The sequence below is a fragment of the Pan paniscus genome, chromosome 14, assembly GCF_029289425.2.
Source record: "Pan paniscus chromosome 14, NHGRI_mPanPan1-v2.0_pri, whole genome shotgun sequence".
Lineage (NCBI taxonomy): Eukaryota > Metazoa > Chordata > Mammalia > Primates > Hominidae > Pan > Pan paniscus.
Genome location: NC_073263.2, coordinates 33,413,855 through 33,431,239, shown reverse-complemented (window position 1 = coordinate 33,431,239; position 17,385 = coordinate 33,413,855). Strand labels below are relative to the sequence as shown.

The 17,385-nt window shown below is 38.7% G+C and overlaps 1 protein-coding gene across 7 annotated transcripts in view; it reads right to left on the bottom strand.

Annotated features, from left to right (window-relative positions):
- RFC3 (replication factor C subunit 3) overlaps positions 1-17,385 on the bottom strand; it is a 212,904-nt gene that overhangs the window by 162,453 nt on the left and 33,066 nt on the right. Inside the window, exon 9 of one of the 7 annotated variants that reach the window (XM_014347421.5) lies at positions 10,367-11,868. The exons of the other annotated variants lie outside the window; for them this stretch is intronic. Coding sequence (XP_014202907.1) covers positions 11,827-11,868 — 42 coding nt within the window. The 3' untranslated portion in view covers positions 10,367-11,826. Of the gene's footprint in view, positions 1-10,366; positions 11,869-17,385 lie in introns of those variants that run through there. 7 annotated transcript variants of the gene reach the window in all.

The window sequence follows — 17,385 nt, the reverse complement described above, 5'->3', positions numbered from 1 at the left end:
AAGGAAGGCAACCCTAAGCCTTGTCAGTTACTGCCTCCAGCTCAAAGTCTAAGAGCTCTGAGTGATGTTATTTTCCTCTCTATTTCTGTTGGATTCCACCTTAATATTCTGTAGCCAGTGGCCTGAAATGTAAAATTAACCAACAAAACTCATGTTTTAAATGGCATAGTAGGGAGGAAGGAAAGACAAAGAAAATTAGTCAAAATATACCAATGTATACATGACGTGGTAAAGAAGGAAATATGAGTCCTGGGGTTGTAGCTGATAGTTGTGATTTCTCCCCACTACTGTACAATTCATCTTCCTTTCATCTTCAGCCAACATAGTAACCCGTGTGGGGTCTTTAGTTCATGGGTGACACAAACCTTCCTTCCCATCTGGGAGATCGCAGCCCTGGTGGGTCTGGCCTGTAGGGGGCAGCTGTAATTTTTCATTAATTTTCACCACTTGATAAAGTAGTAATAGGATGCTGCCCAGGGAATCATCTACACTCATCTCTTTTGGGTAGTGAGGCCCTATTTCCTCCTGACAGTTAGAATCAATCATCCCATGATTCTTATTTTCCCCTCTTCTCTCAGAAGCATGAGTGGCTTAAAATGATTAAGTTTATTTTCCAATTCTTCTGAAAACTGTTAGTACATCCACTGGAAGAAGCATTTCTCCTTGAGGTACTAAAATGATTAACAGAATCACAGGGAAAGAAAGCAAGCTTTATAGGTGGGTCATTACTTTACCAGGTAGAGAATCAATTCCCATTTCCAATTCATTATTCCTGGACATGCACATCTCTGAGTATGGAAGAAAGAGTACCGTGTTTCAGTTGACAGTTTAGAGTGTATTCTGGATTTTGTAAAATCAGGTATTGGCACTATTATTAAGTATTCCATTGTCCATTGCACTATTCTATAAAGCTAACTGCTTCTAGTGATGGGGATGAGATGAGATCTGGGAACTCCAAGAGTATTAACATTGCCTTGTTTCTTTTATTGCACTTAAACTTCCAGTTGGCCCTTCCTACTGTAACAGTCCTTCCTTCGTAGATCAGGAAACTTATGAAGATATTTGCCAATTACTCAGGAAATCTATTCCAATTGTATAGAATATGCACACTTATGTATACATACATAATATTTATATGTACACATATGTACAAGAATGAATAACCATGTTCAAAAACATGATTATTCACCCTATTTACCCTAAACTGGATCCTAATTATCATCTGGCTTTTTAAATACCTATTCCTCCTGGTAGGCCTTAGTGGAATTTCAGAAATTAGTCTAGATTAGAGCCATTGGAAAATCTTCCCTTAGAATATTTAGGTATTTCCTTTTTCCCAGGGCCCAGTTACCATGGTAAATCACTACCAAGGAGGCTTTTAAGGAAAAATCAGTAGAAATATAAAGAGTATCCCCTTGTGACTTTCTATCGGGCCTTTTCTGAGGGGGCTCAGACCTGCCTTTACTCAAGGGGCTCCAGCTGTTTGATGTGGCTCAGGGCTGAGAACTGTATGAGGCACAATGACTCTCCATTACAAAAGCTCAAGTCAGGACTCTTTGCAACACCTAGAGATGGTTTTATTTCTTATTTGAATTCATTAAGAAAGCTGTAGTGAGCTTCCAATCAAAGAACTCATGATCAATTATCCACCTCCAAACTGTATGGATCACACCCTTCCAGCTGACCATGAAGGTAAGCACACCATGTTACCTCTCCCAAATAACTGCTATTACTTGCTTGGGTCTCTGGGTGCTTCCCATTGAGTTTATGAGACCATTGCCCCTGCAGCATTTCCTATTGGCATCTCTGCCTACAGAAAAAACCCCTGGACCACATCTCAAAGGTGCTCACCTCAACGATATATTTGTGAAAGCGTTGGTGAAGACAGTTCCTTCTAAGACCTCTTGGAGGATGTAGTTAGGGGAACCACACTTGATTAGCCAACCAAGAACTATTGTCTCTGGTAGACATAGTCTATGGTACACCGAGTTTCATTTTGTTTTGTTTTTTTTGAGATGGAGTCTCACTCTTGTTGCCCAGGCTGGAGTGCAATGGCATGATCTCGGCTCACTGCAACCTCCACGTCCCGGGTTCAAGCAATTCTCCTGCCTCAGCCTCCTGAGTAGCTGGGATTATAGGCATGAGCCACCACGCCCAGCTAATTTTTTGTGTGTATTTTTAGTAGAGATAGGGTTTCTCCATGTTGGTCAGGCTGGTCTCGAACTCCTGACCTCAGGTGATCCACCCGCCTCAGCCTCCCAAAGTGCTGGAATTACAGGTGTGAGCCACCACACCTGGCCACACTGAGTATTTTCTGACAGATAAAGTTTATTTACACCTCTGTAGAACCTAGGTTTTATTCAACTAGCCAAGTCAACAATGAGAACTATTTCTTGCTGTTTGGTCTAGCACATTGAATCCAGAATCTCTGGGATGTGAGCCTACAATGATAAATGGGTTGATTTATAATTGATTGATTGATTGATAAATACATTGATCTATAATTATGCTTTTCCCTTCTTGGTAGAGCTTCCTCAGAATTCATTTCCCTGTAGATTTTGCTCATAAGAATTTAGCAAAGTCCTGTTACTCTTTTCTTATGCCAGCTTTCTCCACCTAGGTTTGCCTTTGTAATTTCTCAGGCACCAACTCCTCCATCACACACACTCAATCCATGCATTCCCATTCCAGACCTAGAGCTGTCACTAGAGAGGGTGAGCACAAAGGAAACAACAGCTTCTTACAAGGCAACTCCCTCAGGCAAAGGCACCATGCAACAAATTCCCCTTACTTTCCCAATTTTCACAATCATTATAGAAATATTTTTTTTCATATTTTTAATAGAACTTTCAGGTGTTTTGAATTGGGAGGATTACTGTGCACTGTGAAACCACTACATCCCTGGAAACCTCTCCAGCAACAACTGATGCTGGTGATAACACTCCTATTTAGAAATCCTCCTTCTATGTTTCTATGTCTTCATTCTTCTAATTTTGCATCTTTGTCCAGTTTCTGACTGTTCCTCACTATTCCAAAATGAATTTTGTTCTCTTTCTTCTTCTCTCTTCTATTTCCACAGTTTGAGCTACAATCAATCGATTATTTTCATCAATACATCCCTAGGCTTTACCTCTCTTTACATCTCAAAATCGCCTCTGCAACATCATATGTCCAAGACAGAACTCCCCTTCCTCCTGCATAACTCACCATAGCTCAGGTTAGGTTCTTGGAATCATATTTGAGTTGTCCCCTCCAAATCTCATGTTGAAATGTGATCCCCTATCAAATAACTCCATAAAGTATCTAAAATCTATACCATTTATTGGATTATATCACTTTCTGCTCAATAATTTCCAAAGGCTTCTCATTACCCTAAAGAAAAAAATTCTATAGTTTGAAAATTCGAGACTACTGGTGATCTCCTCAACTTACTCCCAGCCCCATAACTCGCCAAACAGATCTCCAGGTCACCCCTGACCTCCAGTCACACTCCCCAACATAATCACAAGTTTCCACTCACTCTCATATCCACCCTTCATGAACTCACTTCAGCATCACTGTTCATGCTATTCCATCTTCCAATTCCTAACCCTCTACTCTCAGCTGAACTAACTAAAGAATCCAAGAACTGAAAGAAGACAGAACAAGAGAAAGAGGATACAACAATTAGATGCCAGTCGTGTTCTTGAGAGGATATTCTAGGTAGGCCTAGCCTTTCCATTCTTTGGCTAAATGATATGGTTGGATAATTGTCCCCTCCAAATCTCATTTTGAAATGTGATCCCCAATGTTAGAGGTGGGCCTAGTGGGAGGGGGTGTTTGGGTTAGGAAGGCAGGTCCCTTAGGAAGGTCTTGGTGCTGTCCTCAGGGTAATGAATGATTTATCATTCTATGAGTTCACAGGAGACCTGTTTGTTTAAAGGAGCCTGGCACCTCCTCCCTCGTTCTCTCACTCCCTCTCTCACAATGTGATACTCCAGGTCCCCCATCGCCTTCCACCATGAGTGGAAGCTTCCTGAGACCCTCACCAGAAGCCACGCAGATGTTGGTGACATGCTTGTACAGGCTGCAGAACCATGAGCCAAAATAAACCTCTTCTCCTTATAAATTACCCAGTCTTAGGTATTCCTTTATAGCAGTGCAAATGGACTAATACACTAAGTCAGAGAGAGGAGGGGGCAGAAATGACAAAAACCTCTGGAGAGATGTTTGGGAGACTGAGAGTAGAGGAAATCTGTGCCCCATGCCCAGTAGAACTCTGAAAATTGGCAAGATCCCAGGGTTCTCAACCTCACATACAAAAAGCATAGAGTACTTATACAGCAGGGCAGTAACAAATCTGGAACAAAGGACTTAGCGGTTTCATGGAGGGCCTGTGTATCCACGCAGTATCAAGCAAGAGAATGATGTCATTGTACCAGGGAGAAGCCAACCACATGGACAGCATGGACAGCCTCTGTACAGAGACAGAATTCTTATGGTTGGAACCAGGAAAACACAGCAATTACCTGGGTAAAATGACTCAAGACTGATGGGAATGAGAATGGCTCAGCTGATGCAGGTGTGGTTAAACGACACAGACCCACAGAACATATGGCTCCACTCAGTACCTGAATATTGCAAAGCCATGTTGCCTTCTCCCAAACACCCATCCTCCTCCCATAAATGCAACCTAGGCAGGGTGGGGAAGAGTGCTATGTGCATGAAGATGAACTTTCTGTTACTTAGCAGAGTGAGGACCCCAAACAGAAATTAAACCCAGAGACAGAAATAATGAAAACAGTCTTTTCTTAACTGCCTGATTTTGTGCATGAGATTCATATCTGCATATGTGCATTGTGTATATATGTATGTATTGTTTTCATTCATTATATTACTGATGCAGTTATAACTATTGTGATGAAAAACTGTCTATCAGTTAAAAGCACTTTATGACTGGAAGGAACACCATTCCAAAGATTGTACTTCTAGGTACAAAATCATGCTAACCAACTAACCAGCAAAACAGACGCACACATTCTCTGTGGGAAACACTATATGTAAGGACCTCCAGAAAATTATTTTCACAACTTTTCTTAGAAACGCATGTAAGAATTAATTTATTATAAATAATAGAATCTGACAGCATTGGGAGGCAATTTGTAAATTCCATTCTATGATGAAACAGTGCAGCTGGAAACTTGGGAAATGGACTAAGTAAGATGGCCTTAGAGGTGTCTCCAAAACAGCAACCCTCATTATATTTTTAGATCCTGATTTTCCTTCTCCTTGTATAATTTGGGAACATTTAAATTGTCAATTGCAGAAAGTGATCAGATCTAAATACTTGAAAATTTAAGACACAGCAATAGAAGATATGCTTTTCAATATGTATATGAAGATATATGAATATATCAAAATGAAGAATGTCAAAAATACATGCATATGTAATACATACATATTATATTTACCTGTATATTTTAACCTATAACGTGTCTCGCTTTTAAAATATTTTGACATGTGTGTGTATGAATCAGCGGGAAACATACTGATTTACATAAAATCATTGACAAAAGCAGCTTATTAATGTAGAAAACCAGCAGAAAATAGATGAATATGTCTAATCATAAAGGATGGGAAGCATTAATGGAAAAAGCTGCATAAAGACATTGAAGCTGATTCAAGTCACGGGAAATCTCTAAGCGTTTTCTTCAAAAATAACTGTTAAATATATTTCATTGCAATTATACTTCACAACATGTTCATTCTCTGTCCCTATGGGATTCCATTTTGCATAAAACCTAAATAAAGTGTCAGACAAAAAAAAAAAAAAAAACTTTGCTGAGATTGGATTTAATTACCAGACCTAATTCTTCAGTATGGCACTCAGCCAAATATCTGAGAGAAAATGCCGACTGGGCTAGAGACCTGAGCGACTTAGCTAAGTGGAAGGGAAAACATTTTTGATTAATTGAAAGGACAAACACTTCATCTTAAAATGTCTAAAGGTGAGACGTATAGAACTAAATAAATCTATACTGCTGTTCAACAGCATTGTTTTGATAATCCTGTGAATTACTGTATCATCTGAAATTGCAAGAAGCATATTTTCACAGGCAACTTTCTACACCTGAAGTAAAATTTAATGTTTTTTAGAGCTTCCAGAATAGGCATTTCTATCGCTCATAAAAACAATTTCTTACATTTTCAGGGTTAGTTTTACTGCAAAGCGTATTCTGCAGTAAATACCTGTAATTGGTTGCAGTACTTTGGTATGGCACAGTGTCGGTACAAAATTGTTAAGTGAAAAATCATTTTGGGAGCCTCTAAGGGGAGGTGTGTGTGTTCTCGCAGGTTGAACTACCTCCTTGCCATTGAAGTGCAGTGATTGTACATGCTATTTCAAACACAAAAATGTGATCGTTTTTCCCTTTTTTTTTTTTTTGAGATGGAGTTTTGCTCTTGTCGCCTAGGCTGGAACGAAGTGGCATGATCTCGGCTCCCTGCAAACTCCACCTCCCGGGTTCAAGAGATTCTCCTGCCTCAGCCTCCTGAATAGCTGGAATTACAGGTGCCCACCACCACACCCGCCTAATTCACCATGCCTGGCTAATTTTTGTATTTTTAGTAGAGACAGAGTTTCGGCATGTTGGCCAGGCTGGTCTCAAACTCCTGACCTCAGGTGATCCGCCTGCCTCGGCCTCCCAAAGTGCTGGGATTACAGGCATGAGCCACCACACCCAGCCTCCCTTTTCAAAGTCATCCTGCAATCAGCAACAATTAATATGCTTGTAAAATATAGAGATCACTTTACTGATATTATTAAATCAACACCGCATTAAAATAAAGTTTATCATCAATGCTCTAAGAAATCTTGAAATTGACATGCAACCTCTATTTTTATATTTTACAAATCTTTTTCCCCTTAGTATTTTTTAAGGACAATGACATGAAGCTTTAACTAGTATATTTCACTTTTATGCCAATATATTTTAAAATGTTATGTGATCTGTTCAAATATGTTTCTCAGCTGGGTATGGTGGCTCTGGCCTGTGGTCTCAGCTACTCAGGAGGCTGAGGCGGGAGGATCACTTGAGCCCAGCAGTAGCCTGCAATGAGCTAGGATCATACCACTGCACTCCAGCCTGGGTAACAGAGCAAGACCTGGTAAAAATATATATATTTAATATGTTTCTTAAGTAATGAGAAAGGGAAAAAAAAGGATTTGGCTACTTTAAGACATCTCTGCGGGACTTGCTGGTTTTATGAAAATGAAGTATCACTAACCAGGAGGAAGTTATTTAAAGGGACATTAATTGGCGGTTGCCAAAGTAACCTTCCCTGATTGGAGGAAAATCATGACAGGGAATCATGCTGCAGACAGAAATGTAACACGGTTCATTTCCCTTTCTTCTCTCCTTGCCTTGGCCTGCAGGGAAAGAACAAGGAGTTTCTCTCTCCTCACGGCTGCCTGGGACACATGCGGAGTCGATTGTCACGTTAAAAAGCCGAGGGATAAGCAAAAACACATCCAAAGCAGGCAGCCAGAAGGAAGAGAAGTCTGGGGTCCAAGTCACAGGATGCACATTGGAGGCAACTGGGAATGCCTCCTCTGCAGAGGGGACAAGTACGGAGCAATACAGTCACTGATTCAAACATCTGGAGCACTCAAAGGTAGATGTCTTTAAATGTGTTTGTGCAGTCACGGAGGGCAAATTCTAGCCCTCCAAGCAAGGGAGTGTGTGGTGGCCAAAAGCCTCCATCCTCCTCCTTCCCTTGGTTTTCCTGAGTCCCCATTTTGCTACTTCAAGTTTCTCTCCTGGCTTTTTTCCTTCTCAGAAGAAAAAAAAAAGTGCAACACACTTAGTCTCCTCCAGCTGCCAAAACAAAATGCCACAGGTGGAGTGGCTTAAACAACAGAAACATATTTTTCTCATGGTTCTGGAGGCTGCAAGTCCAAGATCCAAGTGACTGCAGGGTTGGCTTCTCCTGAGGCCTGTCCCCTTGGCTTGCAGACGACCACCTTCAAGCTGTATCCTCACATGGTCTTTCATCTATGCATGCCCCTGGTGTCTCTTCCTCGTCTTATGAGGTCACCAGTCCTATTAGATTAGGGCCACACCCTTATGACATCATTCAACCTTAATTACCTCCTGAAAGGCCGTATCTCCATATATAGTCATATTCATGTTGGTGGTTAGGGCTTCAACATATGAATTTGGGGGTGATGGGGACAAAATTCAGTCCATAGCATGCCCAGACAGAAGTGAGTCATTTATCCACCATTGGGGACAAAATTCAGTCCACGACATGCCCAGACAGAAGTGAGTCATTTATCCACCATTACGTATGGGATGGCAACTTTATTTTTTATTTCAAACTGTAAATATATGCACACATATATATATGTGCATCCTAATAATGCTTTATTATAAAAATAATTCATGTTCCTCAGAGGGATAATTTAGAAAATAGAAAATAGGAATTATCCATAGTCTGCCACCCAATCACTGCTAAAACTATGCTCCTTTTCCTCATAACTTTTCTGAGTATACTTCTAAACTTGTCATCTCTATACATAGTCACTTTTATATACTGTTCTCTTCACTCATTGAAATATAAATGTTTTGATATTATTTACAATCCTTCAAAATATTTAATGACTTTATACTTTTCATCATAATGTTATGTTTAGTTTTCATTATTGGGCATTTAGATTGATTATCGTCTCTATTATAAGTATGTTGGGTTGGTTTGTTATTAGCCAATGCATTTATTATCCCTCAAAATTCTTGTTTTGCATCGCAATTCTCTTTTAGGCCTTTAGACGTTGCCTTGGGGAAAAGATGATACACAGATTGAGAGTTCATGCGCAGCTTCCGAGTTTTATAATGGAGTTTTGACTCTCACAGCAAACATGAAGCAAAAGGTTGTTTTTGAGTCTCAAAAGCCTGACTTTTGAGTGTTAAATAAAATCATGGTGTATTTGTGGCATTTCGTTTATACCAGGAACAATAAATGTGAAAGGACGTGAAAACAGTCAACACAGTTCATCCAAAGTCCCAGAAGTCAGGGAGAGAAGGATGCTGTGGACACATACGACTGAGTGTGCATTCAGCATTTGAGGATGTATACTGTATGTTGTGAATGGAGTTTCAAATTCAGGGACTGCGACGCTACAGTTGAAAGAAAAAGAGATGTCCAAGAAACAGAATTAGAAAAACAATTTTGGGGATAAATTCTTTCTCTAATCTTTGATAGCCTACCATGTTCATTTCCACTTAGATAGATAAATATCTCATTTTTCCATGGATAGAACAGAGATAGCTAATTGTCTATCTCAATATTTATTTTCCACTTTTTCTCGATAAAAAAAATTAATCAGTGCAATCATATGCCCCACTGTTCTCCAACCGTAGGTATGACCGTGGGTCCAAATTCTTGCCATTGAGAAATAAGTAAAAGTGTATCAGGTGCCTCTAGGAAATCTTCTTAAAAGTTTCCATCCTGGAACATGAACATGATCATCTGGGGCTTCAGCTGCCATCTCAGAACATGAGGACAAGTTCATGCTCCTGGGCTTGTGCAGTGAAGAGTGGGAAGGGGCCTGGTTACCAACAATTTTGCCAAGTTGCCAGACTAGCCGCAGAATTGCTTTTACCTGAGGAAAACACAATTCTGTCATGTTTAATCTACCGTTATTCTTTATTATGGGTTTTTCTGTTATATGCAGCCAAACCTAACCCTACCAAATACGGTGTGGTACCTGCTGATTTGGAATAGCTGAGAATTAAGTATTCTCAAGCTACAGTAGGGGACCAAGACACAAAACAGAAGACTGTGAAGCTAAAAAGAAATGGAGAAGTCACTTGGCCAAGCTGCTCTATTTTGTAAACTTGATCAAATCTCTCTGGATTAAGGCTGGTCATCCATAAAATAATGTCCACATCTCAGCTTCCGAGATGGTTATGATCTGGTCTCTTCCGCTCCATCCTTATTTCACAATATAGAAATTATCCTCAGGAACTGTCAACTCATGTTAGTATCTTGATAAAACATGCACATCATTTCCCCATGTGTTAATTATGTGCCAGTCCCTCTTAAAAATATGCTTTCTCTGCTTAACCATTTTGCTCAAAAATTCCCTTTTTGATGAAAGCTGTCTACCTCCAAACTCCCAGACAGGATGATCACTTTCTCTTCATGCTGTCCTTAAGATTTATGTATTTTTATATTATTGGACTCAAACATGTAAATAAAGTCAGCATCTAATGTAATATTATTTATTTCTATATTCCTAGTACCCAGAACAGAAATATACAATAAGTGCTGAACAACTGTTTGTTGAATTGAATCACATTTCATATTAGGAAATTAAGGACTCTGAAAAGGTTACCACACTGGGTTTTAATGAGCAAAGAGAGCCAAGATTTATATCAAACGTTCAAACAAAAGAGGAGAAAATGAAGCAAAAATATTAATTTTAATGTTAGCCCCACTAACACTTCCCAGTTTTTCATCTTCTTAATTCATTGGGCTTAAACATGAAGCCTATGGTCAGCCAGAGATGCTGATTGCCTTGGGAGAGCATTGCTCCCATCTCCATGAGCCCACACCCTGCACTGAGCTCTGCTGACTTGTGTTTCCTTGAGGTTCCAAGGGCAGGCGGCTTAAATGTCATCCCCAGAAGAATCTGCAGTGAGTCAGAACCAAACATTCCATATGTCAGCTTTGAGTCCATTCTGTAGGAAGAGCTGAAAATGTATCCCCTATTCTATTTTCTGTCCAAAATTATGTCCAGGCATACTGTCTAATGTAGCATGTCAGAGATTCTGCAATGAGATTGGATGCTATCTTGAAGATATTCCAATAACCAAACGTCTATAAAGAGATGCCTCTTATTTGAAGACAATTTCCTTGCTATTATTAAATTCCAAGGAATAAATTTATATCTAAAGATTAGATTGCTTTACAACTTTAAGTTCAAAGACATGAAAATCTAAAAGAACTAAAGTTTGAAATAAAATTATCTTGCCCCACGTATTAAAATTCAAAGTACAAAGTCCACTTACAAAACAAATACCCTTCCCCTTCATATCTTTTCCGCAGGCTTAGTTGGCAGGATTTGCTGTCTGGGTAGAGTTGAGGTTCCTCCAGTAACCACCTGTCTCTCTCTGGAATGGGTCTGGAGCTTCCAAAGCCTCTCAAGTCATAGTAATTCAATGCCCAGTCTCTCAGAGGCCTTACTTTTAAAGAATCAAAACAGCTAACAGGACTCACAAAATTACCACACCCCTTTGTCACACACACACAATTTAGAAAGCCAATCTCCTGCGCATAGGTCAATTATTCCAGGCAAAATTGCATTTCCAGAACCAGAGCTACCAGGACCCCAGTAATCCTGGTATCTGAGAGAAAAGGAAAAACTTTCTGGAGTCAATCTCAACAGACGTCTCTCATTCAAGACCAATTGTCTGTATTCCATGACTTGCTTACTTAAGCCCAGTGGAAAAATATTCTCCCAGGAATACGTTTATTTTGCATTTACCATTTACAATTACATTTCCATATCAGTTTTTTAACTTTTATTTTAAGTTCAGGTATACATGTGCAGGTTTGTTACATAGATAAATTTGTGTCATGGGTGTTTGTTGTACAGATTATTTCATCATCCAGGTATTAAGCCTAATACCCATTCATTATTTTTCCTGATCCTCTTCTCCTCTCACCCTCCACCTTCTGGTGGGCTCCAGTGTCTGCTGTTCACCTGTCTGTGTCCATCTCTTCTCTTCATTTAACTCCCACTTATAAATAAAAACTTGTGGTATTTGGTTTTCTGTTCCTGAATTAGTTTGCTAAAGAAAATGGCCTCCTGCTCCAACTGTGTTGCTGCAAAGGACATTGAGACTGTTTTACTTCCTTATACCATATATGAAAACCAACTCAAAATGGATTAAGACTTAAATGTAAAACCCAAAGCTATAAAAACCCTGGAAGACAACCTACGAAATGTCATTCTGGACATAGGAATGGGCAAAGATCTAATGGCAAAGATGCTAAAAGCAATTGCAACAAAGGCAAAAACTGACAAATGAGATCTAATTAAACTAAAGAGCTTCTGCACAGCAAAAGAAACTATCAGCAAACTAAACAGATAACCTAGAGAATGGTAGAACGTTTTTGCAAACTATGCATCAGACAGAGGTCTAATATCCAGCACCTATAAAAAACTTAAATTTACAAGACAAAAACAAGCTCATTAAAAATGGGCAAAGGACATGAACAGACACTTTTCAAAAGAAGACACACATACAGCCAACAAGCATATGAAAAAAAGTTCAGCATCACTGATCATGAAAGAAATGTAAATCAAAGCCACAATGAGATACCATCTCACATCACTCAAAATGGCTATTGTTAAAAAATCAAAAAATAACCAGTGCTGGCAAGGTTGCAGAGAAAAGGGAATGCTTATACACTGCTGGTGGGAGGGTAAATTAGTTCAACCATTGTGGAATGCAGTGTGGCACTTCCTCAAAGACCTAAAAATAGAACTATCATTCCACCAAGCAATCCCATTACTGGTATATACCAAAGGATTATAAATCCTTCTACCATAAAGACACACACACATACGTTCACTGCAGCACTATTCACAATAGCAAAGACATGGAGTCAACCTAAATGCCCGTCAATGGTAGACTGGGTAAAGAAAATAAGGCACATAGACACCATTTCTTTACATTTCCATTTTTGTGGGAAAAAAATTCCATCTACGTTTCCTGTGTGCTTGCTCGGAGCATTAAGAAATATAAAATCAGATCAACTTAGAAAAAATGTTAAAAGTTTATTGTGCACACTAAGAACAGTTCTCAAACTGGGAGACTTCAAACTGAAAGTAGTAAGAAGCCTCAAGTAAAGCAGCCACAGTGCAGATTATAAAGCACAAAGGAGGAGTATTTTAACCTTTTTTTTTTCTTGCCTGTTGTATATTACCATCCCTTTTAAGGAAGTAGAGTTGTTTAAGCTCCTTTGTCTCTAGTCAATTGTTTTGATTTCAACTGAACCATGTTCATAGAGCTTATGTTTTGTTCCCGTCATGATTAGAGCTAGCATTATGGGGAAATCAGAATGACTTAAGTTTTGACTACATGGTTATGGGCAGTTGGCCCTGGGGTATATCTAAACTATGGCCTTGGTTCTTCCTTCTTTTTTAATAGTATCATTTCAGGCATTTCTGTCTCCTTGCAAACTTGAAATAGACACCTGAAATAGCAGCAGCCAGTCCCCAAAATCACTGTGGGTTCTTTCTTCCCATCAAGCATACCCAGAACCTCTTATTTCCATTTTCCCATAGAGTCTTAGGTTTTTAAGCCCTTGATGGTGCCCTAGATTCAGTCTCTAATCCATGCCACACCTGCACCATCTCTCAGGGGCAGCCACTCTTAGTCCTGTGCCACAGGGGCTATTTCCACCATCTGTAGCTATGGAACTACTTGGGACATGAAACCCATCTGCTAGGAAAGACTTCTTCATTCATAATTCATCTTAGCTGAAGAATCACCACTAATAGATTCCTGCACTAAAGCAGTTTTGTTGCTTCTGAAATTAAATTTCTGATGCATTGGTATTTAATTTCCCTGTGCTAGTCCCCAACCCCTTTCAAGGCTACTTGAGTTTCTTAACAATTTAGTCTACTTCTTAAACCAGTCCTTTTTCTTCTCTAGTCTATGTAAGAGCTAATGCTGCCTGCAGGAACTGAGTGGCTCCCTTCCATTTACTTTGTCTTTGCTTTCCATCCCAGGCAATTATTTTTATAACTACTCTGGATTCATCTGTGAGGTCTACCACAGTAAGAGAGAAGAAAATCAACAAGCTCTCTGTTCACCGTTCAGATTTTGTTTACCATAATCTCAATGACACGGATAATCTCCCCAAGAGAGATTCTTCCATCAGACAGTTAACAAAAACCTGAACTTGGTCTCTGATTGTCACATCTACATTTCTTCGTATCTTTCTACTACCTTCCATTAAGATCCTAATTTCATAAATTCATCAACTAAGGTCAATAAGTTCTCTCAGAGTAAATGCAATGCTTGTATCTCCCTGTGATGACTGTGTCACATGGAAACTCATGTAAGAAATGCTTTGAATATCTCTTAGGCATTTTCTAAGTCTGTCCAGATTTCTACAACTCCTTGGTACAGCTGTTCCAGTCTTTAAGTAGTAGTTCCCCAGTTGCTCCAAGTGAGGTCCTGTGGGTTTAGAAAGTCACCTCTCAGTGACTTGGGTTTTCTTGGGGTTATCATCCTGGACTTCTCTCTCTTGGGTTCCATACACCATTTATGATTTAGTAACAACAAACATATACTTCCCTCTTTAAAAGCAGTTAGAATTTAGGTACCTTTTTCTGCCCCTTGTATGTTGGTCTAACTCCATCTTCAATGTACCTTTCTCCCTGTACTCTTTCTTAGTGAATAAATAATCTCTTCCTCCAGCCTATCCTGCCTACTTTCCTTTATTAATCTTCCTCTGTTTCTGGATTTAATGAAACTGAAGTACCATCTTTTAACAACTCTAGTTTTTTCTTTTCTTGAGCAAATGGGATAATTGGAGGCAACCAGTTGCAGGCACAGAACACTTTGATATCCTTGTGTTTGGGTTTCTAATAATGTCATTTAGTTGATTTTCTGTCTCAAGGGGATAGCAATTTCTTTCTAACAAGAGTTCACATCTCTTATTTCCTAATTAATAAAGAAAGTCTAATGCACATCTATGGTGAAATCACAATTTGGGTCTCAGATAGCAAGTCAGGGTTAGAACTTAAGATATTAATGTATTCAGAGCCAATTTGGGATTCTATAATGGGAGAGGGAGTCTTAAAAGTCTGTGGAAATGCCACATGAAAGGTTAGCAGGTGCCTTCACAGCCCTCCTTGATCCTGAAAGAGGTCTTCTCTTGAATCTGGAATACCCAATCTAGATTATCTAGCTGGTCTTGGTACTAACCATGTAGACCTAGAGCCCCTCTAGTGCTCTGTTATACATGCAGAGCTAGTTGCCTTGCAGTTTAAAAGTGGCAAATATTCTTCTGACCACCAATGTTTAAAATACCTGTAAAACTCTTCTCTACAATGGAATCTTGTCTCAATTTAGGACAAGGTTGGTCTGTGCATTAAGCTAAAGCAGTCTCTACCTGAAGCACCCAACACAGCTAAAGGACTGTGTCTTATTTTCTCACATGAGTTGCATAAGTCATAGGTTGCAGTCACCTGCCAAGCTTAAAATTCCTCATGACAGCCAGAGCTTTCTTCCCAGGCTACAGAAGTTCAAAGCCAAATGCAAACAAATAAAAATCAGTTTGACCTAAAATAAGTCTCTATAAACTATTATAAGTCTCTATAAACTATTATACTCAATACATTTATTCCCTAAAGTCCAAGACCCACATTTGTAGGCCCTGGATGCACAAAAACTTTCTCCTTCCAAACTTTCTCTATTATTATTTCTCAATGTTCCTGGTGAATATACCAAATTTTGAGGTTTCTGAGGGTTACTCCCCAATAAATGGCACCATTATTCTATACTCTGCTTAGAACAACTTGAGATCAACAAAACAGATTCAGTGGGAAGCCAAAATATAACCTGTTACTGATAGAAATTAGGCCAGAAAACACGGTTTTAGGTGGGGGCAGTGCTAGACTTTAGGCCTCCTTACAGGCAAGAAGCCTGACTACTTACACATAGGCTCATTCTCAACAGAGAAACAGTTGGAGCCACGTCAGTAGGTTCACTGATTCTTCTCAAAGATGACAATTAAATAAAATACTCCATCTCTCTAAGAGCTGGATGAATAAAGACAGGCCTGCAGTAACACTACTGAAGCTTACTTCCAGGAAAGAAAGATTAGAAACAGGAAACAATTATTCCTGGATGACAATAACTTACAGTTAAAATCTTTGCTTACTGCTTTTTATATTGAAAGTAACTTTTCTCAAGATATTTGTGCAATTCCGATAGTGCAATACTCTCAGTTAGTTTTCAATACCATGTTGCACCTCAATTTAATAGATCTCATTTGTGGAATATCAATGTTTCACAATATCAATGTCAATTCATTTTTTATAAAATTTGATATCTGAAAGCCAATTTTAAAATTCAGTCTTCAACTTCACAGTTTGGGGAATGGATTCATACTTAGGTCTGTTATTTAAATGTCTGGGTATTCTTTTCCCACAAGATTGTAGACCAGATTATTCCCAGACAAAGTTTCCTAACAAGCCAACTGCAGAATGTGTGAATTGGATCATATGTGTGTGCAATGCTTTAAGAATGACCTTACACAAAAAATAGTCACTGTTTAGATGGGTTATACAATTGATCCCTGAAAAACATGGGTTTGAACTGCATGGGTCCATTTATATGTAGGTTTTATTTTGCCTCTGCCACCCCTGAGACAGCAAAGCCAACCCCTCCTCCTCAACAGCCCGCTCAACACAAAGACAAAAAGGATGAAGACCTTTATAATGATCCACTTCTACTTAGTAAATATATATTTTTAGATAGTAAATATATTTTTTCTTCCTCAGGACCTTCTTAATAACCTTTTCTTTCCTCTTATCTGACTTTATGGTAAGAATGTAATATATATGACATACAAAATACGTGTTATCTGAGTATTTCTGTTGTTGGTAAGGCTCTGGTCAACATTAGTCTATTAACTTTGGGGGAGTCAAAAGTTCTATGTTGATTTTCAACTGTGACTGGTTGATGCTCCAACCCCCGACATTGTTCAAGGGTCAACTATATTATAAACTAAGGAATCCAATCTTTGTAAAGCAGGAAATGGGGGTAGAGAAAAATTAGTAGATTTTCTCTTGGATGACATGAACAATTCAAAAATCATTAGCATATATCCTTGTGTAACTACAGCAGACGCTTTAATTATGGACCCAATTTATCAACAAAGCATTATGCTCTCAAGCCATAAGAATCAATCTAGTTCATGATGTTAATTTCTCATTCCATGGAGGGTTTTGGCTTGCTTTTCAAAGAAATTCATGCTGAATCAGGCAATTAGTAAATTTAAGTTTTATACCCTTCCAACTGAATTTATTTTGTGAGGAAAAAAATCCAAAAGTAATATTAACTACCACAGAAGAATTGTCTTAGTCATGTTTTCTAATTTTGATCAATGTATATTAAGCTTATTGACTTCTTTTCAAAATTAAAAAAAAGTTGTGACTCATGAGCATCAAGTTTTCAAATCCTTTATTAAAATTATCATGTACAAAACTAACTTAATTCAGTGATGTATTTTAAATATCTGCACTTTGATCATCATTAAAAACAGCATAAAATGAGTTTGTCCTGTAAGTTAACTGTATTTTCAAAACAATACTTATGT